The sequence below is a fragment of the Nymphaea colorata genome, chromosome 2, assembly GCF_008831285.2.
Source record: "Nymphaea colorata isolate Beijing-Zhang1983 chromosome 2, ASM883128v2, whole genome shotgun sequence".
NCBI classification, from domain to species: Eukaryota; Viridiplantae; Streptophyta; class Magnoliopsida; order Nymphaeales; family Nymphaeaceae; genus Nymphaea; species Nymphaea colorata.
In genome coordinates this window covers 30,401,616-30,424,628 of record NC_045139.1, presented here as the reverse complement: position 1 = coordinate 30,424,628, position 23,013 = coordinate 30,401,616, and the positions used below count along the sequence as shown (strand labels likewise).

General features: G+C 39.7%; 2 protein-coding genes across 2 annotated transcripts; one reads left to right on the top strand and one right to left on the bottom strand.

Moving 5' to 3' along the window:
• Positions 1-4,471: 4,471 nt before the first annotated feature.
• On the top strand, positions 4,472-5,552 carry LOC116247551 (transcription factor MYB123-like). The gene is made up of 2 exons (XM_031619725.2): positions 4,472-4,644; positions 4,744-5,552. Exons 1-2 carry the CDS (start codon positions 4,512-4,514, stop codon positions 5,550-5,552), a joined length of 942 nt encoding a protein of 313 aa, XP_031475585.1. The 5' UTR covers positions 4,472-4,511.
• A 10,127-nt stretch (positions 5,553-15,679) lies between these two features.
• LOC116247764 (uncharacterized) lies at positions 15,680-21,061 on the bottom strand. Its single transcript, XM_031620068.2, has 7 exons — positions 19,261-21,061; positions 19,056-19,146; positions 18,776-18,933; positions 18,612-18,663; positions 17,181-17,260; positions 16,980-17,073; positions 15,680-16,873 (listed from the first exon to the last, which is right to left on the bottom strand). Exons 1-7 carry the CDS (start codon positions 20,482-20,484, stop codon positions 16,263-16,265), a joined length of 2,310 nt encoding a protein of 769 aa, XP_031475928.1. The 5' UTR covers positions 20,485-21,061; the 3' UTR covers positions 15,680-16,262.
• Between the last annotated feature and the right edge of the window lie 1,952 nt (positions 21,062-23,013).

The window sequence follows — 23,013 nt, the reverse complement described above, 5'->3', positions numbered from 1 at the left end:
TTGATTTGGCAACCATTCAATAATCAACTCACTTCAATCATCTACTGTCCATCTTAGTTCAGGCATCATGAAAAGAGAGCTGAAGGCCCACCCCCATTCCCTTCCCCATGCCTCCTGGGTCCAACGCTATGTTAAAGCTCTCTCTCTCGCTCTCTCTCCAAAATGTGTTAAAATCGGTCTCATTTAGGAATGATTTTTCAATTCAATACTTCTCATCTTAAGAGATATGCACCATTTATAGCCGAAGATTATGGGTTCGAAGACAAGCGAAGGAAAAAGAATAATACACACACATATATATATATATATAGTGTGTGTGTGTCCGGAAAATGTGGTTTTGCCTCCAAATTGTCATTTTTTGAGACTTTGAATGACATCAAAATTAAGTATAAGAAAAGTCCAGTAGTTTTGACAAACTTGAATTAAAAAAGCAGAGAACCAACAATAAAAGGCACGCAAAGAATCCATTATTCAAAGCCAATTCCAATCCGAGTGCGGCCTGTATAGACCAAACAACCAGAAATGTGAGACCCGAGCGAAAATAATCTTCCAGCGGAAAGTATTAAGTAGATAAAAGAAAACAGGGATTCAGAGCCTCCTAACTACTGACAGAATCACTATATTCCAATAAAACGTAATGAGACGGACACAATTGGCCTACTTCATATCTTGAGACTAGTGAAATTCAGCTTCACTGGATTGGGCCTTGTTTAACTTTATTACTTACGCTGCTCGCACTCCAAAGTTTGCCATTTCATACTCATTTATGGCATAAAAGTCATGTTTAAGGTTAGGAAACATATTATTGGGTCGGGTCCAGCCTAAAGGAGAAGGGGACCCAACTGGTTTTGCCTTTTTTTTTATGCTTTGCGGCATGCTTATTGTATGCGATGCCTTTTCCTATTCAACAAAATCGAAAAGAAAAACACAATCCAAAAAGAAAAAGGGGCAAAACTTTTTTTTTTTTTTTTTTTTGGTGTGAAAGGCACCAAAAAAAGACTGGAAGCTAAGGAGGGACAAAGTCAGGAATTTTTTATTGTAGAGGCCCAAACACTCTTTCAAAATTTTAGCAGGGTCTGAAATATAATTTTTTCATTTTTTTTTATATATGTTCAACAAAAAATTTTATAAATTTTACATGTAAATTTTTCAAATTTTAAAAATGAGATGTGGCCTGCCGCCCCTCCCATCCTTGCATCTGCCATGTCACTTGGGAGAAAAGAAAACCATAGGAAGAGACCTTGTGCCTCCCCCGTCTAAATTCACCCCCAAGGTCATTCTCTTGTTGGGCTCAGGCCCAGATCTGGGTCCTAAATTTTGAAATTGGACCGGCCTAATAAATTATCGGGCCACATTGGTCTGGCTCGAGCGGGTACAATAACTTATTTAAAATATTATGTTTTTTGAAAAATATATATTTTATTATAGTTAATTATATTTATATATTATATTTTTTAGATTTTATATTATATTTTGTGCATGTTTTATTAAAATCGGGCCAACCTCGACTTCCTATCAACCCCGGCAGCCCGATGCCCGGCCCTTCTCACTGCTATGTCCGTGGCTGGCTTTGACTTTCTCAAAGAATGAGCACTAGAAATTGACCACTTACAAGCCATTGCTTCAGCTAACTGTGTCCACCCCTTAGGGCATCCTTGTGTGTGGGCACGAAAAGAAGGAAGAAGAAGAGTTCAAGGGGAAAAAGATAAGAGAAGCAATTGGGAAGAAAGACAGCCTCTTTGGAATTGGGTGAGACCGAACCAGAAATTTTTAGTTACAGCCTTATAGGGAAGTGAACATCTTGTTGCAATGGGTTGGATGCATGTAGGGCTGCAGGGCATTAGTTTGGATCTGATGTGCCTAAATCCAACATCATTACAACAAAACTTTTACAAGTGTGCACACGAGATGGGTGGGCAGTCATCCACACAAGCCCCAAGATAGCTCTAGGCATCAGTGCTGTGATTTTGAGGCATTTTTATATCTACAGCTGAACTGAAATTCTTATATAATGGAAAGCTTGCCCCATCGTTTTGAATTGCTGTTTCATCTCATTTTGAATTGTTGTGTCGTCGCACCTTAATGTTTTATATTTAGAAAAAAAAAATTGAGGGTCAAAAGGGTTGGAGTGTGACAGCTTTGCCTGAAAGCTTATGCTTTGTGAATTTGCTGTTTTCGATTGAAAGGAAGCGGAAAGACCTACTATGTATTAATTTTATCTCTTCATGGTGGAACCTTTTACTCGTAGGGTTTTCCCGGTTAAATTTATATATATATATATATATATATATATATATATATATATATATATATATATACTCCATATTATAAATTAGATACAAATCAGATTTTGTTAAATAGTGCATATCTGGTTTTTCAGTAGTTGATGCAGTATTCTTGACAAGATAGTATGATCCAGTTCCTTCTTTAAAGCCCGTTTATGCTCGTAGCTACAATATTTTAGCCTGCTTATAATTTACGCATTTACATAACATGAACATGCTAAGAGATCAATTTTGTAGAGTCTTCCTAAACCTGCGCTGACTGTCATAAGTCTGATTTTGTGAGTTCTTACAAAATTGTCTTGGATATTATTGCAAGTGTTCTAAGAAGTATGGCTCATGTCTGAAAGCTTAAAGTTGAAGGTCTAAATGATGCCAGTTTTTCTTTTATGGAAATAATAAAACTTGGTTTCGACATGAGCTAGCAATATAAAATTTACTGAACTTATAAAGATGAACCGTGGACAGTGGGTAAACGTGATTCACCTGCAACCTGGTTTAACTTTTTCTGCTATTGCAGGTCACATCTGCATTGCCCACAGCAGCCCATAATTGTTTCGTATTAATACCATAAAGACCTTTTATTTAGTTACACGTCAGTTGCTCCTTTACAACCGTTCACATGAAAGAGGTTCAAGAGTTTTAATTGAAGATTACTATCTTTTGCCCGAAATTTCTAGCTCCGGACGGTCTGCATGGACATTCTTCCAGAAATGTTTTGAAAGAAAACTTAAAGCTAATTCACAAATTTCAGCCGCACATTTATTGGGGAATCAATTGAATTGCTACAACTCTCTTTCTCTCTGTCTCTATCTCTCTCTTCTCCAAGGAGCATAGCGTAGTTGGTCTGCTAAAGGGCATGAGATGAGGTGTGTCTCCTATTATGGGCACTACTCTTCCTTGTGGTATTATTATCTTTCTCTCTTTCACACACATACACATGCATGCACGCACCTATGCACAAAGATGGACCCACTTTTATCTTCCCACTATTTTCCACAGGCGGGCGTAGCTTGACTGCCTGTGCTTAATGCTAAGTTTTACAGGAAGATCCATCTCAAGAAGCATCACCACGTGAGATCTTTCCGGCACTTCTGAAAATTCAGTAGTTGCAGACTTGCAGCGATCCACCGGTGCAATTGCCAAGTACCTACAAAGTTCAGGTCGTAAGTCTAGAAAGAGCAGCCAAGGGACTGTTCCACTATCTGTCCTTCATTCAGATATTACTCAAGTCACCCCGGCTTTTCAAAGCAGTCACTGCATCTGAGTTCAAAGGAGTTGGATGGAGTATGGCAACCAACAATTTGCTCCTCTTTTGGTTGAATCATTAATAAAAGTACCAGGCCTGTAAGAAATCATCTTGCCCATCCATGTTTTTATGATGGGTGTTTGGGAGAAAATTAAATAGAAAAAAGGAAACAGAGTATTAAAGTCATCTAGCTCTACTTAACAATTCTTTTCCTTTTTTTTCAACCATCAATCTTAGAATGATAGATAGCTAAGATTTATGGGTCTAGCACCTAAAGGTTTGAAAGTTACCAATTTGTGTGTGTGTGTGTGTATATATATATATATATATATATATGATAGATAGCTAAGATTTATGGGTCTAGCACCTAATGGTTTGAAAATTACCAATTTGTGTGTGTGTGTGTGTGTGTATGTGTGTGTGTCTATATATATATATATCTCACACCTGCACCTTTATTCTTTTGAAAAATGTCGCACCTGCAACCTGATCCATGGATAGAACGTTTGTTCGTTTCTTTTTTGTTCAAGCAAGTACAGGGAGCATTTCTAATGCATGTTCTTATAACCCCAGATTCAGATTCATATTCTCAGAATGCTTTGGTTACCTTCTTCATACTCTCTGCTCATAATTAGGGTTGTAATCAGACATTTGTTATGGTCTGTCGTTCTTGATATGAACAAAACCTTCCAGATCCAAACTCAACAGAAAGGCATGATCAAGAAGGTGAAATAGAGATGTGCATGGATGAATTTGGATTTCATGTCCCTCGTAAATGGTGGTTGGTTCTGATTCAAAATGTTTCCACAATTCCAAGGAGAACACATAAATAAACAACTCCTTTATTCAGTAAAGGAATTAATGGTGCCATGAACGGCATGAGTGAAGTCCAACGCATGAAATAGGCTGCAACTGGCAAGAGTTTGTAGAGCTGGTGCTTCTGATTTCTTAATCACAACGTCTGAAGAAGAGAAAGGGAGATGGGTAGAGCCCCCTGCTGCTCAAAAGAAGGCCTTAGGAGAGGCATTTGGACTCCTAAAGAAGATGAACTGCTGAGAAGCTACATTCAGTGTCAAGGTGAAGGTCACTGGAGATCCTTGCCCATGAAAGCAGGTACACTTTTATGATGCATCATTTTCAAAAAAGCAAAAAGTTCACGTTCCTAATCCTTCTGTAAATTATTTTCATTTCTCTCTCAAACTCTCTCTCCAGGGCTGTTGAGATGTGGGAAGAGTTGCAGGCTGAGATGGATGAACTACCTGAGGCCAGATATAAAGAGAGGAAACATTGGGTCAGATGAGGAGGATCTCATCCTTAAGCTGCATGCCCTTCTTGGAAATAGGTGGTCTCTCATTGCAGGGAGGCTACCAGGTCGCACAGACAATGAGATTAAGAACTACTGGAACACCCATCTCAGCAAAAAACTCAGAAATAAAGGGATAGATCCCGACACCCACAAACCCATCCTCACCCTTCCTCCCCAACAGATCAACTGCCATTCCCATATTCATTCCGCTGCTCTCCCACAAGAAGAAAGCCCCAAGACCAGTAGAATCGCCAGTAAGAACAAGAAAAACGGGAGAAGAATGAGTGAATCCTCTAATGCTGTTAGAAACAACATCTGCATATCGATTCCTTCAGCTGTTCAAGACACAGCGATGAAAACTCCAGCAAACGATCAAAAGCTCTGTGGGAAACAAACTAATTTTAGTGGTGATCTTAAGGTTTTGAATGATGGCAGTTGGGAGGACCAAGTTCTGGCAGCACCTTCTGCCTCTGCCAAGGGTAACACCATGGAAGTCAATTGTTCATGTGAACTTCCACCGGATCCCCACAGCTCTTTCTCAGTTCTATTGACTGATTTTCTTGAGTTTGATGGCGCTGTTAATGATCTCAAAGAATATAACAAACAACAGCCACAGCAGCAGCAACAGCGGGCACTGCACTTGGAAGAAGATCAGTATTCACTGTTAGATTCCTTCAATGGCTATCTGTGGGATCCAAATTTTATGCCTATGTAGTTATCTTCTCTGTTCAGTAATTTAAGCACGTTGTTGTCTTTTCCTTGCTCATTTGCTGCTGTTCTTTCATCGCGCAGAAGCCAACGAAGTGCTTTATTAAGTGCTGTCTGCATCTGCACAGCTGCATGATTGAACCAATTTAGCACTTCAGGCCCACAGACGAGAGGAATCGATATAGGTTCTAATTTCATGGAGAACTGAACAGCGATGATTCTGCTTGTGTGTCCTTTTATGGCAGTCAGATGACCACGAACATACGAGGTCTATCTGCTGATTAAATTACCATATGTTCTCTCTGCAAGAAATTAATCTTTGCTTTACTCCCTATTAGGACAATCTAGATACCAGTTACATTTTATTTATGTAGCTCTTGCTTGTGAGGTTTATGGTCATCCTCAAGAGGCAACGCTGAAAAAGAGTACAATTTTGGCGCAATATCATTGCAACTCCTGGCAATTTCTAGCCATTCTTCGCCCTCAACTGGATTCGCCAGTTATTTGGCAGCCCGTTCTCACAAATCCTATCGTATCAATGTCTTGTAAAATACTCAATACAAGTATATATATGTATATGTTTTCTATATGAGTGATTAATAGATATCAGACCACTTGGGTAAAGGATGAAAAGCAATCCTTTTATGTTCATGTTAAATAATATTTTAAACAAAATGTCAACCTTCTAATATTTTATAAACACTAATTTAATATAAATCATGTTTTAGTTGAAGTCATTTACATAATCTTTCTATTGTCTAAATTTTGATGTTATAAGAGCCGTTCATTTTTTTTATTATTAAAAAGACTTTATTTAAGTAAAAAAGACAACTAACTTGGTATATGTTTCTTACAAAATCACTCTTGAGATCATTTCTACATGGTTAGATTGCAAAAAAAATATTTTAATAATTAATGATAATGGGTCTGGCTTTTATATATATATATATATAGATGCAATGCATTTGGGTGGACATGATTAAACGCACTGATGCATTGCATTAGGCAATAGGCTGTGAGATGCTTGAGGATACTGTGAGATGCTTGAGGATATATATAATGTACCTTCAGCCCCGAATACGCACCCCGCACTACTAATCTAAGACTGCTGGTGCGCTTGAGCTTTTGTTTAGGACTTGAATCTAAGCTAAACCTAGACTCGATGGGGCTACCCATCCCATCTGACATCGACCTTTTGATCCCACTTTTATGCATTAAAAGGAAAATTTCTCACATGGGTTTGGTATGATGATGACCTATATATAAAGATGGAGCAAGCCCCACCTAGAAGAGGGGGTGGGGGTGTTGTATATATGAAAAGGGACCGCCGACCATATTTGGGGCCAAACACTGAGGCCGATCTTCTAAAGGGCCTGATGCTCAAGTTGGGCTACAACTTTTTAAAAAGCTGTGAGTAGTAATTTCATGGCACCAGCTTCGAAAAGCTTCGAAAAGCATATGCAAGTTGAATGCTTCGAAAAGCATATGCAAGTTGAACGCTCCGAAAAGCATAGGAAGTCAATTTGGTGGTACCATTCTTCTGTATTGTGTTACAAATATGCAAGTTGAGTAATAATACTGGGAGTATCATCCGGAAACACCAAAAGCTGGGTCCCTAGGGCTTAGAGTGAAGTGAAAGGACTTTGGCCTTCATTAGACTAAAAGTGAAAGGGAATTCACATGATATGCATAGTAAAATACTGTTATATACTTTGTTTTAATGTAATCAATATTATCAATTACATCTTATGGAGACTAAATTGGATTGAGCTATATTATTGCTTGATGAACTCAATGAATACATTGCTTGTCCCATTTGTGGAATGTAAGCAACTTTAGGGAAAACAGTTGGCTCGTGAATGCAGCTATTGGGATCATCTTGGGTAAGGGAATGAATGGGGTGGTCCAGATCCAACAGCAGTCTTATCAAATTTATTGCTTGGTTGTCCAAACTTTGGAGATAATAAAACTGTAGGTCCTAGCAAAGTGGGTTGCAAATGGATCGGATTCGGGACATCGAATTGACTGTGTTAAGGTTCGGGTTATAGTTGGATTTGGTACGTTAGAAGTTGACAAAGACCCAGAACCAAAAGTGGACCGCTTGGCCAGATCTGTTTTTGAAACAAGAAGTTTGGTTCTGGATCCAAATTTCCGAGCAAGAAGTTTGGTTCTGGAACCATGTGCAAGGACATCATTAAGAGATGTCCTTGCACATTGTTTGGCACCCAGTTAGATGCTTGGAGATGGTGTCACCTAATCAATACATGGAGCAAATGGTTCTGCACATGAAATAGGATCATGTGGTGACATTTCTATAGCCAAAACCTTAGAACTTTCGGGTCGCTGGTTTGCATTTGGATCACACCCTGCATTTAGATGTTGGATCTATATTTAGAGAGGTATCTATGAGTTTGATAAGGCAGATTTCTGTGTTTCAGAAATTAACTTTCTCTCTCCCCCTCATATCCTCTTGTTATGTGGTATACGAGAGGGGAAAGGCACCTTCACCGCCCCACCAAACCCCCCTCCCCTTGCTTCAAAACCTAAGGGGTTCTATGATTCACTATTCATTCATTGTCACACATGTCACCGTTTGCAGTATCAAAGACTACTCCCGCGGAAATCAAACTGAAGACACATCATCTACATGTTCATCATGCTATATATATATATATATATATATATATATATATATATATATATATATATATATATATAGAGAGAGAGAGAGAGAGAGAGAGAGAGAGAGAGAGAGAGAGAGAGAGAGAAAGAAAGAGAGAAAGAAAGAGAGAGAGAAAGAAAGAAAGAGAGAGAAAGAAAACCGATAAAATGAGAATGCATAACAAAATTTGGGGACAAGAAAACCCCTAGATACAATGCAAAAAAAAAAGATAAGAACAAATATACAAGACGAGAGAGAGAGAAAGAAAGAAAGAGAAGGGTCAAAAGCGGCGCTCAACAGTTCAAAATTCTAGCTAAGAAAAATAAGGCCAAGTTTACTTTATGAGATAAGTTCATTGCACGCCAAGAAACGATCAACTCCTCTCATGTCCAGGGTCCCTGCCGTCATTGTACAATGCCAGCTTGTGAATCATGCTTGACCTTTGAGAGGCTTATATTTATAACTCTAGATAAAATTTATACGCTTCTGAATAAGAAAAGAAGTGAACCCATTCCGTCAGAGTAATGATATGAACATCAATTAAGAATTGCATTATGAATTATAGCGACTTTTATTAGGAACCATGTGACTTAAATGGTGCTCCCCAAGAAAAGGAAATTATTCTCATAGAAAGTATTTCCTTTTACAGCCCAATCCCTTAATTACATTTCAAGCTGATTTGTTGCCAGCTTCCAAAGAGTAAAGTTTCAGGTTTACTTTTATTAACACTTCCGTGAGCTTCAATTAGAACTTCTTACTCATCAGATTGTTCAGTGAATTTTAACTTCACAGTTATTGCTGCAATTACTAAGGGTTTTCCTACACGAAAGTCTTTTTCATCGTGGATTCCCGATCTTTTTAGTCAAGAGTTAAATGAAAGCCAAATAAGTATTCTCCTATTTGTTTTGTGAATAGGCATCTCCTCGTGCCTCATGCGTTCTTAAATTCGAACCCCTTATGGAAGTCATACTAGGTATAGCTCCAATCATAAGTCATGTGGATACCTAAATAAGGTCTACGTACCTATGTTTCTATATGCATACCAAAAGTGGGTACTTGAATACAACTGGATACTTTTTAGATAGAATCTCACCCAAACTTATGTCATTTAATTTTTTTAACTTAGTTTTCATTTTGTCTTTAGAGTTACTATTCATTAACAATGTAAAAAAAAATTCACTTGCTTATTTAAGTGTTGCTTTCATTTTGATTTTTTTGTGTTATGTTAAGTACACACACATATATATATATATATATATATATTATTGTACCCCTGTACCCACATTCTTTACCCATGTCTCTATACCCATATCTGAACTCTACCTATACCCATTTGACTTAGCTGCTGCATCAATGGGACTGCACCAGTTGGCCTTAATCATGGTCCATTTATTTAAGATGGGTATTAAATTAAAAGAAGGAAAAAGAAAAGAAGATATGTAGCCTTTAATTTAAGGGCAGAATTTTGGCCACGGAATGTGTAGGAGTTAATTCTCCAAATGTCTTTGTAACCACTAACACGTCGAACGTTCTGTCACGGTTCCACACCAAGCGGCGAGGTTTGCCTTTGTTTTTGTCCAAGTTGTCTTGCTGTACGCGTGTCCTTTGTTTGATTTGGTACACCGAGCACAAAGATTTTTGACCGGCCAAGTCAGTCCGAACTAGCATTCCATTTTACATGTTCATATCAAACACACTGGGCAGCTTGGTGTTACTCGTATTCTCAGGTAAGCATGTGTTCCTAGAATAGAATGACCTCCATTGACTCAGGAGTTCCAGTATGTCCCAAAAATTGGTAGTTTCAGGCTCCCAAGAGATTGTCCATCATGCATTAAGTTTTAAGAATTGAGCGGCCAATCAAGGAGTGCTTTAAATTCCTCTGTCTGTGGCGATAATTAGCTGCTCAAGTATATCCACGCAATATATTTTGTTAAGTACTATCGCCTATATCTTCTCCATATTCAGAGAAAAGGGGAGGGAGATCTTCATTAGCTCAGTTCATTGACATAATCATGAAGCTTTATTCTCGAAAGCAACTCTCATCCACTAATTCAGAGTGAAACGTGCACTTCCAAGTGATCATGTAAATTTATATATAGTGTTATTTGCTCTGGTCTGTAAAGTTCCAATCAATTCCAAGAAAGGTGTTCCGTTGGGAACATGAGGCGGACAGCTCAACAAGAAATCTCAGCGCCTGTAGTGTTGGCGTAATGACCAAAACTGGTTATATGCACAGGTCTGTCCATCTTTGCATTGCGCACAGGTCCATGTGTACCCTTAGAAGTGGGTCAGGGTTCCAATGAAAGTGGGTCAGCTCAAGGTGAGCATTGCTTGAGCTTGAACCATGCCCGAGCTCAGTCTCTGCCCAAACTCAGCTCTTGTACACTCTTAGTTCAACAAAAACTGCAAGTTTACTCTTTCACACTATATCATGAATTTCTATTCGAAGTAGAACATAATTCTTTATAACTAAGGATGTGCAAGCTATCTGATGTTGAGGGTTTGCATACTATGGCACATAGTTGTTACAATTAATTGGAATTGATTTGGATTGTTACTAATCCTTTAGCGTGATGTATGAGCTCTTGTTGGTTTCCACCAACAGTGTAAGTTTCAACTTAAAAGAATCTTTCATCTAATCTCATATAAAACACAGAAATAAAGCTAGGCAACCTACACTTCAGCATTCTTCATTGAAGGCATAGCAACTGCGACTCTATGCTACATAAAGCCAAACAATTAGCACAGTTAGGGAGGAGGAGTAGACGATAGAAGTTGGTTAGTAATATTTCTAATCCTACAGCATGGAGCAGGTCTTACCATCTTTGTTTACCAGTGGTGGAGGCACATGCCGGCTAATTGTGTGGGAAATTTCCGCAAATTGTGGGTTGATGTATTAATGTCCCATAACCATTTACTTATATACATCGATGTCCCTTCAAAGGTCTAAAAGTTGGAGTATTAGTGACCCTTAGTCAAAAATTTCTAGCTCTACCACTGTTATCTGCCTGAAAGATCTTGGCCTCCAGAGCAGATGTGAAGGTAGGGGGCCAGCAATGGCCACAACCCCTTCACCAACCCCCACCCCTTCCAGTTTTTAGAAAGTCATAACTTTACATGTAAATTTTTTTTAAAAAAATGTTAGTTTAACCTATATAAAAATTTTGAATATTTATACTTCGACTCTTGCAATGAAAAATTTCTAGCTCTGACCATGGTCCACAGGGCCTAGAAAAGCGATGGTAGGTACCGAGATCCTAGTAATTGAGACTTTGCAATGGATGAAATAAATCATGGAAAGAAAGGCAAGCAAACTAGATGAGTTATTTAGTGAGATGATATCCTATTATAGCTGTTATCACTCCTAACATTTTACATTTGAAAGTGTTAGCAGATTTTATACTCTGCCATATCACATTCTGAATGTATATATACATCTTTGCCGTGCATTTTAGCGACTGATGCTTCTGTGCAGCTTTTGGTTTGTGTCACTACTTATCATGAGAATTGCAGGATGTGCCCAGCTGAGAGCTGATAGTGGAGACTGCAGATCCATTTAAGAATATGATTTGTCATATGATTAGATTGGATCTCAACCATTTCTTGAATTTTAATTTGAAAAAGGATGTAGTTTAAGATAATATAGTCATTGTTTTATGTGATTTTCCAACAGTTTTTGGATTTTTAGGGATGCAAACATGCTTACCAATCAAGACTTATACGTACTGGAATTATATGTATGTGGTTGTGTTCCAGAAAAGAAATAGGGTTCTGCCATCTTAGATGTCGGAATCTAGCTTCTAATATTTCTTTATTTTTATGCAAATTAACCATGGTGGAACTCATATCCCGAAGGAAATCACAATATTGGTTGCAGGGTGTGAGATGTTAAAGATGATAATAGTGCTCGTGTTTGGTTGAAGGCACGAGGTGTCCTCAAAAGTGCAGTGAAACTTGTTCTTGCTTTCAAATGCAGCCCAAGTGGGTTTTTTGTAGGCTGAATAAAGGATGTCCAGCGTGTAGATGAGGCTCTCAAGAACAAAGAACTCAGAGTGAACGACGTTACGACGTCTTCCTGAAATGCCTTAATTTCTTCTTCAACGGGGATATAAATGATTAGGGTATACTTGAATACCTATCTGATTTCAGATCGAATCTACTAAGGAAAATCGGATCCAATTACTAATTGAATTCGGATGTTTTATCCACCTTTATAATTGAATCGAAATCCAAGTCCAATATCCAACTGGGATCCAATTAAGATCGGATCTGATATAGATGGAGGATGTAATATATGCTGGTCAAATCTGAAACTCCGTTTCAAATTTAAAAAAAAATGGTCTAATCCCATCTGGATTTTATTACACAGGGTTTGATCAAATGGAATTCAATAAGGTGGATCTGACCCCATATGTACATCAAGTATATGTACATCCTTATGGTTCAAAACAGAAAAGGAAGATACTTAAGTGAACCGTGGAGATTTTGCTTAAATCATCAAAAAACTCTCTATGACGAATGCTCTTCACAAGAAGCTCTACGGAGCACCGATCAGAGACGGTTCAAGAGATGACTTCATTAAGAGAGCACCGACAGGCACAGTCTAAGAGATTACTTCATCAAGAGAGCAGATCCAGTCGCTTCCTTCCTCCATTTAGAAATCAAAATGAAATGCCACCATAACCTTTTATTTGCAGTGCTATCTATGTAGTGCATATGTGTTACAAGAGTGAGCTCATTATCTCTGTTCCTTTATTAAAAATTTCTTTATATATATATATACATCTTGGTTGTTCATCCTTCACTTTCGTGTCCTGCATTCATCACCATGTATTCTTGATTTATACAGACGATGAAACTGTATAAATGAGTATACATAGTGGAGGCAGGGGAGGAAAGTCAGGATTGGCAACCAATATTGGATAACGCACCATCAAAAGCACAAAACGACGTGGGAAGATAACATGGTAAGATAATAGTTTCACGACCCCGACCACTTCCACACCTGACTCCTGAGGCTCCTGGTGTGGTGGATCTCAGCCCATCTCTTAGTAGCTTCGGTTCAGCAAATAATCATTTCACCAATTTTCTTTATAAGCTCTTGAAGATCTCTCACAATCTTCCATAAAAAACTAAACTTATCATCAAAATAGAGTGTTATAATTTACCTCCTTTAAAGTACATGCATACATGCCTGTGGAGACCCTAGGTTTGAATATGGAGCTGGCTCTTGTGACCCGGTTGACTTTTACACCCGACTCTCAGGCTCTTGGTCTGGTGAACTACAACTCATCTCCTAGTAGCTTCGGTTCTTTTGCCAAAAAAAAAAATAGGGATCATGACTATCAACCATTTTAATAACCCATTTTATAAGCCCTTGAAAAATATTTCATAAGAGACTAAACTTCCCAAAGGGTGTTACAAATAGCCGATGTACAAATCCACGAATATGGCGAAGGCAGAATAAAAAGGTTAAGGACAAGCAACAAATGGGTGCCACAGTATCAGAAACAGGAAATATAAGAAACATAGGAAGATGAAGGGTCTTTCACCTTTCAGGTTGACGCTACTTAAAAAGATGGAAACGATGCACCATTTCAGCTCCAAAATAATAATATGATAACAACAACAACTGTAATAATATACAATAATACTTGATTCATTAGTATAACTAATAAAACAGCAAGGTTTCGGCAAAGTATATTAGCGTTAATGGACCAACACCAATTTGTTAATCAGAAGTCATCACAATATTGGAATTTATTTCAGATGGTAGCCGAAATGGTGAGCCTTCGAATGAAATTTTTCCAAAGAAAATTCATGCCTGCATGTCCTATTGCTCTCAGAATGAATAAATGAACTGGCGACCTTGTCATTGTGAATACCAAGAGCGGCCATGGTCGGACTGCAGCTTTGAAAATGTGAAAGAAGACGTTGTGGTGCGCCACAAGCTGATGGCCGGACCACCGTGCAGGCCATCACTGCCGCCACCGTTTTCTTCTTCCTGGACTCTGAATTCGATCATTGATTTTGAAAGAGACCTCATATGACGCTACCTGCACCTAAACGGAACGATGAAAGAGAAAATCATAAACAAGTACAACTACTCTGTATTCAATGGGTGGGCCTGCACAGCTCTATGATGAGGCCTTTCTTTTTCCTTTTTATTTTCTTGGGAGTTTTGCATTGTTGTGCAGCTGACCGTCGGTTATAGCCAAGTTTCTCGGTCCAGTGGTTTTTCTGCTTTTATGAATTTCACAACAATGTGAGATGAAAATTACGATAAAAAGGTTGAGTTACCTGCAACGCCATTGCCGTCGACTGCCCTTCTAGTGATGGGCGCTGCTTCGAGACGAAGATGGTTCAGATTTGGAACAAGCTGCGCCGGCGGATACAACAGAAAAAATAACAAATTTTTGATATACATTCAAGCCACAATTTTAATCTAATGCAAATACTTGAAACATTCTCTGTAATGCACGTCAAAAACCAGAACTCGAGTCTGAGAGATATTATCTTGGGCGACCACCAAAGGTTGAAGCCCCTCTTCCTTTCTCCAACCCGGTTCTAAAGCTGCACCTAGCTCAACTAGGTGCACCGAACCCCATTAGAGCAACACGGACGTTTGAGTCTGAGAGACATTATTGCTCTCCCAAATGTGTAAAACCAAGAAACTTTCCTCTGAAAAACATTCGACACCTGCCTTACTGTAAATAACATGCCCCGCTAGGCTTCAGCAAGAACGCTAATACTTAATGTTTGCTTAAGAAAAACCATCTTTGACCCTCAAGACCATACTCTTATACCTCTAAAATTTTAGATAAACTCAGGGTTGGATAGATTTACAGTATGATTGGGCAAGTGTTGCAGTTTGAATTTTAGAAAAATAAGTGTGACGGCATCCACCGGATCGGAACTACTAACTCTGTACAAAAAGGCTCGTCTTCAAGCGGCCAATCTCTGAGCTGGTCCAAAACGAAAAGCAGCGAGGGAAGATCGTGATATTCTGAAAGGTAGGGTTTCTACCCAGAAAGGATTTCATAATTGTCAATAAAGTATTATATAACTAGATATTCTTCTACGAATTTAACGGTAAAAGTAACTGTGACCGCTGTGCGCAGTACCTGAGACAATGCCCAGAAAAATGCTCTTGGCCTGAGACCTACATTGCGCAGTCGCAGCAGTTAAATCAGATCTTCGAAAACCTCGCAGAGCAAGCACACAGCACAGAGAGGAAATAAATAAATGGGCGTGATATGGGTGTCTGTGTGTGACACCGTTGCAGGAAGCACAAGAAAAGAAGGCCCTAGCCTTTGAATAGCTAGCCTCAATAATTCTTGTGCTGCTCTGATCAGGCTCACATGGGCAGCAACCTCTCACCACCATCGGATGGGCATCTCAACAGTTCGCTGACAATCCCAACAACAGAAAATTTTCCAACCACAAAAAGGAAAAACACTTATCCACATACCTTTCTCAAAATATATATCATATATTATGTATAGAGGTTCCCCACAATTTTTCTTTTTTTTTCTTTTTTCGTAGAGAGAGCGGGAAAAAAGATCCGACCAAGCAAAAAACACTGATTTACAAACTATACACACTTCCTTTTTTCTATGCGATTCTTTTCTCTACTCCCCACTCTTCGAATTTCCCTGTGTGTCAAATGAAAGAATTGTATAAAATACAGAGCACCTTCTGATTGACAAGTGAACGATCCCTCACCAGTGAAACCAGGCGGTGGATTTCCGGTCTGGGCTGCAGCAAGTCGAGTCTCCTAGGGGCTGAATCAGAGAACACCCAGTTCTCAGATCGCAGACACAGACAGGAAATAATACAGAACTTGCATGCTACTGCCATTGACCTTTCCAGCAGTCACCCCGCAAATTTCACATGCTTCTGTCCCCACAATTCACATTTTTTCACGTAACTGCAGCAGCTTTCCATATTAGCTGTTCACGTATGGGGACAATAGATGCAGCCTTCATGAGGCAGAGAGGATAAATTGTCCAAAAACTCTGCTATAAGCTACAATTAATCTGGAAGACTCCAAGATCAATTCCGTGTTGGTAATCCAAAGTTGTGGTATGCCCTGATCCGCCCATCCCAGCTAGCAGTAACAATCACCATGTCCCACGCATAAGGCGCCGCAGCACTGTTGATGCAAGCAGTCTTGAGGCACTTGTACTGATATTTACACATATTCGACCCAACCACTGCTGTGCTTGATAGTGGGAGCTTCTCTTCAGGCCATGTAGCTGAGGACCCCCTGAGGAGACCATCGGCGAAGAAGCCATGACCCATCGAGAATCCACCAGGTGATGATGATGATGATATTGGACTGCTTTCACAGGAATCCCAGTAGCTCTTGCCACCATTTTCGAAGCTTGTAAGCGAGTCACTTGAACTCCGACAATGGGACTCGAAAATACCAGCTGAAATAGATACAGGATCTGTATTTTTGGGGCGGCACCATGGTATTGCAACAGAGACTTTGCTAGAAAAGAACCGTTCACAAGTTCGATTGCTCTTGACAGTCTTGGACCTAGGAGGTTCTTGGGAAACATTGTTCCAGATGCAGACATGAGAATCTTCACTTGCACAGATGATGTGTCTACCACTTAATGTAAACGATGCAGATATTTGACTGGATGTGTTCCTAAATCCTGAAATTTGGTCAAAGTAAATACATCAGGTATTTGTTGAGACATGAAATACAGGGAAGACATGAAAGGAGAACAATAAGATACTTAAAAACGAATAGGTATTCACCTTTGTATTTGGAGACTATATTGTGCTTATCAATTATTCGAATCTGAGAGTCAGCAGAAGTGACCATTACTTTTTGTGGAGCATCGGGAAGAAACTGGATGGCAGAAAACAGATGAGAAACATTTTTAGATCACAATGAACAGAATGGCCAAAAGAATATGGAATCAGATGCATCTAGTAATCAGATAAATCTATAACTACCTGGAAGCCAGTAATTCTCTTTCCCGGTGATTTCTTTTTACCCTGCAAGCATATTTCATTTTCCAACTGCAGCTGATGATCTAGACAATCCAAATAAACTAAAAATTAGAAACACATTTTCTCTAAATGCTCCAAAATAGCATAATTGGCAGACGACTATTAAGCAAAAACAGTAGGCCACAGGAAATCTAAGCTAATAAACCACATTCAACCTCAATATCCAGCATGCAGTGGTTGAGATAGTGAGGATGAATTCCATGTATTGCATTCAAAGGAGTAAGACCCCACTTTCTTATGGAAATTTTTATCATAAGAAATTCAGTAACTGAATCTGAAACAATGAAATAATGAAGATGATTGCAACATGTGACAAAAGAAGATTTCACATGTGAGCAGATATCATGCACTCTTTTCTGATTAAGGCATTGTAGAGTTCTTTTTGAACATTAGAAGTGGCCAAGATGTTACAAAACCCTTCGATAAAATAGATACAACATGAAGTACCATTAATTTTCTCAAAGTTGTATGTGTGTTGGGGATGACCTGTTTTCTAATTCAGGGTATATAAAATTAAAAGCGTTTAACTTATATAATCTAAATGATACATATTACTGGTAAGGGATGCTTAACACCAAATTGTCTTATCTTGCAAGGACGATGTCAACCATGTACACCGATCTGCAGTACTCTTCAACGAACCAATGGCTTGATTGGCTTTGTCAATTTGATTGGCTTCATTCCATGATACCAAATTGAAAACAGGAAAAGGAAATGAAATGATGAATAAATGTTAACATTATTGCAAGTTAGACACAAACAACTTACAAAGAGGTTAACATCGGGGCACAGGCCCACACCAAGACAGCACCTTCATTGTCAAGATATACCATGAGTTGCAACAAGAAATGCCTTCCCAAGCACTCAATCTTAGTACTCTTTATTGAGTCATGGGAGAGGACAAGGAATATGAAAAAATGACTGTCTGAAGCAAACCAATAGATGAGCTTGCAAAGAGAGCAAGCAATTACCCATAGACAACTAAACCAACTTCCCTAAGAGCTGGGATAGCCTAGTAACACCAGTCCCAAGAATCGAGGCAACATAACAAGTTCTATAACGTCTCAAAAAACTTTTACCCAAAGGGAAAATACCAGGTACATCTGAATCCTGATTCTTTAACAGCCTAACTGCAGAGCTAGAACATTTATTTATTATTTGGAAAAAATTATCTATCGTAAATAAAACAGAACAAAAGCAGAAGTGCACACAAACGCATGGAACAAAATACTTAACAGAAGAGAGAGATGACCATTTGAACTATATTATTGGCAGTTCCTAGCTCAAAAGACAAAGAGCAAATTGCCTAAAACAAAAGGTAAAAAAAACAAAATTTCTTCAGCTTAAAGGTAGAAATATGGATCCAAAGAATACCTGATGCATCATAAAACCGGCAATTTCCTGTCAACGAACCAATCACTGCTGCCTGCACAAAACAGACACTGCACATTAAGTAGCCTTTCCAGAGTAACCGCAGAAAGTCCTTTAATCCACAAGAAACCATACGAACATATCAGAAGGAAGCATCAGAGGCAAACCTGCCCATCTGGACTGTAAGAGACAGCAGTGACTATATCCCGTACATCTGTCCAATCAACAACTTGGCCGCTGGAAGTGGACCAAATCCGAATCTTTCCGTCAATTGATCCACTGATGAAGTAAATTTCATCCGCAGGGTTGAACTGGACCGATGTCACTGTAGCAGAAAAACATGTCGGATCAAATGAAAAGCAGAAATTTTGATAGACCCATCAAACGCCAGCAACAAAACATTAACATCCGGGGATGGGGTAAATCCTGGTGAAACTGAAAGCATACCATAATTATTGTGGGGAAAGACCTTAACGCACTTCTCTGATCCCAGTTGCCACAATCGAACAGTTTTGTCCATTGACGACGAGAGTAGACACTGCAATAAGTATTAGGCAATTGGTCTATGATCAGGCGATATGGAAAACAAAACAAGAGATAAAGGATCAATATACAAAATTCACTAAACCACAGAATTTAGTGCATAGAGTACCTTAGATTGTGACCAGGAAAGATCCAGAACGCCACTAGTGTGTCCCTGGAATTCATGAATTGGCTTTTCGGATAACCGGAAAATCCTGGGAGGGATTATTGCACAAGCAGTGCTCAAGTTTTTCTTATTGGATTTCCCACCTTTGTCCTTGTCGATGGGAGTTAACTCGCCAGAACGATCCAAAGTGAAATACACGCAGGAAGAATCGGAACTAAATATATCCAATTCGCTAGTCCTTTCAGATTCAACCACCTGCCAAACACGCACCACACCATCTTCTCCTGCGCTAGCAAGATACTTGCCATCCCGACTAAATTTCATGGTGAAAATCAAACCAGCGTGAGCTTGTATTTCTTGTGTTCGACAAACGGACGAGAATTCCTTAAAACTCTTTTTACCATGATGCACCTTTACCCTTTGAAGCCTCCCCACCTCCAGATTCTCACAGTGAGCATCCGTACACTGTAGATCGCTTGACATGGATCTGCTGCGCCCATGCCTCCTACTAATAACGGCTTTAAAGCTCTCAAGCCATCCTTTCCTCCTCGTCGACTCTGTATCGTCCGTGTCACTGCCCGGATTGCTTCTGCCATTGTCACCTTCAAACGCTTCAATGGCATCTCTTCGCATAAGACTCTGAACAATCGGTGAATAACCAAGATACTTGTGGAACTCATCAATGCTCACCAGTTGGTCGGAACCCAATTGCCTAATCCTCCCCAAATCCCCAGTCGGATCGGCATCATCCACCAAGAATTCGCTACCATCATCGAGATTCTTGATTCTACACATCGAATCGCCCCTACCACACTCCTTTGCTTCTCGAATCCCGTCCTCGTCCCCCTGACTCGAGCTGTCCTCCAGCCAACTTGACCTCGAGGACCGACCAGCCGATAATTCACTGCCGGAATCCAAATTCCCTAGTTGTGCTGCGCCGCCGTTGTTCGCCCTTGCAACGATAACCGCCTCCGACCCATCGCCGCTACAACCCGCCTCTTCGCCGTGCGCTAGATCCAACCCCATCCTTCGCATGAACCTCTCCCGCCTCTCCCGGACACTATCCGGCCTCTGAGTCCACACCTCAAGGCCAGATCTTTCCACATCGTGGAGGAAGGAACCAGAACTCCCCAATTCGCAACCTTCCCCATATTCCGACCCCGAGTCCGACGCCGACGCCATCTCCTCCCTCGAGTCAAAAAATCTCTCCACCTCCTCTTCCTCCATCCCCTCCACCCAGTCTCCCTCAATCAAATCCTACAACGACCACCTCATCTTCCCACAAACCTTATCTACAAACCCACCAAAACCCAGAAACAGAGAAAAACGAAAATCCAGGGAAAGATTTTCGCAACTCTCCACCAACACACGAAGAAGAAGAAGAAGAAGACGATGAAGAACACATGAAAGGGAAGTGAAGGAGGCAGGAGAAGGCAGTCCCTTTTTTCTTAAGGAAGGAATTCCTTACCTCAGTTCTTCCTGGGAATCACCAAACGCGAAAATCCCCACCCTTCCACTTACTCTCTTCCCTGGGGCGCCGGAAAACCAATGGGTTTTCTTTCCCCTTCGCGCCTTCTTTAGATTTTTCACATAAAAGGAAGGATCGGAAATCTAGGGGAAGCAGCATCGAGAGAGAGAGAGAGAGAGAGAAAGATCTGGGAAGAAGAGGAAGAAGACCACGAGATGAAGAAGAAAAGGAAAAAGAACGGAGGCGTCGGCTCACCGAGACTGAAACGAGATTTTGAAGGCCTCGTCTTCCATCTCTTCCTCCTCCTCTCCTTTTTCTCTCAGAATTTCTTTTACCAGCAGTAATTTCCTTTTTCCTTCTCCCTCCTTTTTTTTTAACCTTTTTTCTGTTTATCAAATTTATCTTCCACCTTTGACTCCTTCGCCGTCACTGCCTCCCGGACTCCCAGTCTCCCCTCAGTAATCTTCCGACTCCGGAAGCTCGCTTCCCTCAAGCTTCACGCTTCGCAAGTCTCTCTCTCTTGGCTAGCCATAAATTATTCTATTTCCTACATAAATTGCTTTTTTTTTTCTAATAAAGGGTGAGATGACGGGAATGGGCACGAAAAGTGCTCTTATTGGCCGATGTGTCCCTGCATGGACACTGTGCAGCCCGTGCAACGCGGAGGAGGCCGGCAGTGCTAGTTTCTCAGGACTAACTAAGTTACCTTTTTGCCCCTTCTTATTGCTGGCATGACGAACTGGTGTCCTCCTTTGACTTGAGACTCCAAATTACCTTGGTGCCCTTTAAGCCGGCAAGTTACGGGTTTGGAGCTTTTTATATGGACGTTTGTGTGTAGACCCGTACGTGGTCAATAGGGTAGCTTTCGTAGGAGATGGGCCGGTCCAACTCCAGGGTCAGCAAAACGTGTCGTTGAAGGTTTGATTATTTTCTCTTGTTTAGACCATCAAGCTTGACCCGTCTATCTATTATTTATTTATTTATAAGTTGCAAGTTAGGGTTTTTATACCCATATATGCAAATTTATATAAAAAAAAAACTATTAAAAGAGTGTTTTAGTTTCACTTATTTTATTTGCAAATTTTTTTCTTTTTTTTAGTTTTTTATTCGAGTTAATCGCACTTAAGTCAGAAAATCGCACTTAGGTCAGAAAACTTTGTCGTTCAGCTAGCAGCGCAAGGCATAAAGGCTATAAGGAATATAAGTTTAATGTTCACTATTCAATGCAAGCAATTGGTGCTTCTTTTTTTTTGTGGGATAGAACTGAGTTTTGTGGGAAAGTAGTTGAAACCCTGAATTCTTGAACATTTTTAGAATTTACATTGACCTTTTAGGGAAAAAAATAAATTTTATAATGTTACCTTCTATAAAGCTTACTAAGTAACACATGAGCGCATTAAACTTAAAGGTCAATCTCAAGTTAAACAGAAATAGTAAAAAATCGAATTGGGTTTTTAGTTAGGTCGTGTTTGATAGCTTTGGATCAAAATATGTGTTTGAGAAATCTACAGTCTTTTAAATTCATGCTGCATCTTCAAAATCAAGAATTTAACCTCCACACAACATATATAGTAAAAAATTATTTTTTAAAAACTTACTGTTTCAACGGTAAGGGCAAAACCGTCTACTGCAAAAGATGACTGATCAGAGGTCTGAGAACAATGAACTTCCGTACCTCTTCAGAATTATTAAGAAAGATCCCTCCCGTACTTTTATCTCGTGGCGCTCTCTCGGCCGTCCGATGGTTTGAGAGTCAAAAGCAGGGTTTCGACTCATAATTTCGCCGGACCTAGACCCCTGGGCGCGCCGACCCCTTAGCCCAGTTCAGTTTCTAGCCGAGGTGGGCTCGAACCATGATGTGCCGTAATTGCTGTCCGGGCTCCATCCTAGCCATGAGTTCTTATATAAAAAGGAATGTAACAACAGAGTAGGGCACCGGATCATATCCATATCTTTTAACATATGACATCCCAACAAATTTGGACTATCACATCCCAACAAATTTGGACTATCAGATCAGATAATAAGCATTAATATGGTCAATATCTATACATTTTGAAAGTCTCGGCTTTACATCTAATTTGGATTTCGAATCAGATTTAGTTGTGAATTTAACCCTATAAGCATTGATCTTCATTTGCCTTTGGATTTGCATCACACTGACAAGGATCCAACGTGATTATAGATAAGATTTAGGTAGCACAATCTGGATTTGGATTAAGAATAGATGCCGAAGATCCAGATAAGTTGGATTTGGTAAATGAGAGGCCCAACTGCAGAAGTATTGC

What these genes read in the sequence shown, in the direction of transcription:
- LOC116247551 (XM_031619725.2), top strand. Translation starts at nt 4,512, where the DNA reads ATGGGTAGAGCCCCCTGCTGCTCAAAAGAAGGCCTTAGGAGAGGCATT. An exon ending in ATCCTTGCCCATGAAAGCAG is followed by an intron (nt 4,645 to 4,743) that starts GTACACTTTTAT and finishes CTCTCTCTCCAG; the next exon opens with GGCTGTTGAGATGTGGGAAG.
- LOC116247764 (XM_031620068.2), bottom strand. Translation starts at nt 20,484, where the DNA reads ATGGAGGAAGAGGAGGTGGAGAGATTTTTTGACTCGAGGGAGGAGATG. An exon ending in TTTCCTGGTCACAATCTAAG is followed by an intron (nt 19,147 to 19,260) that starts GTACTCTATGCA and finishes TACTTATTGCAG; the next exon opens with TGTCTACTCTCGTCGTCAAT. An exon ending in TATAGTCTCCAAATACAAAG is followed by an intron (nt 16,874 to 16,979) that starts GTGAATACCTAT and finishes ACCAAATTTCAG; the next exon opens with GATTTAGGAACACATCCAGT.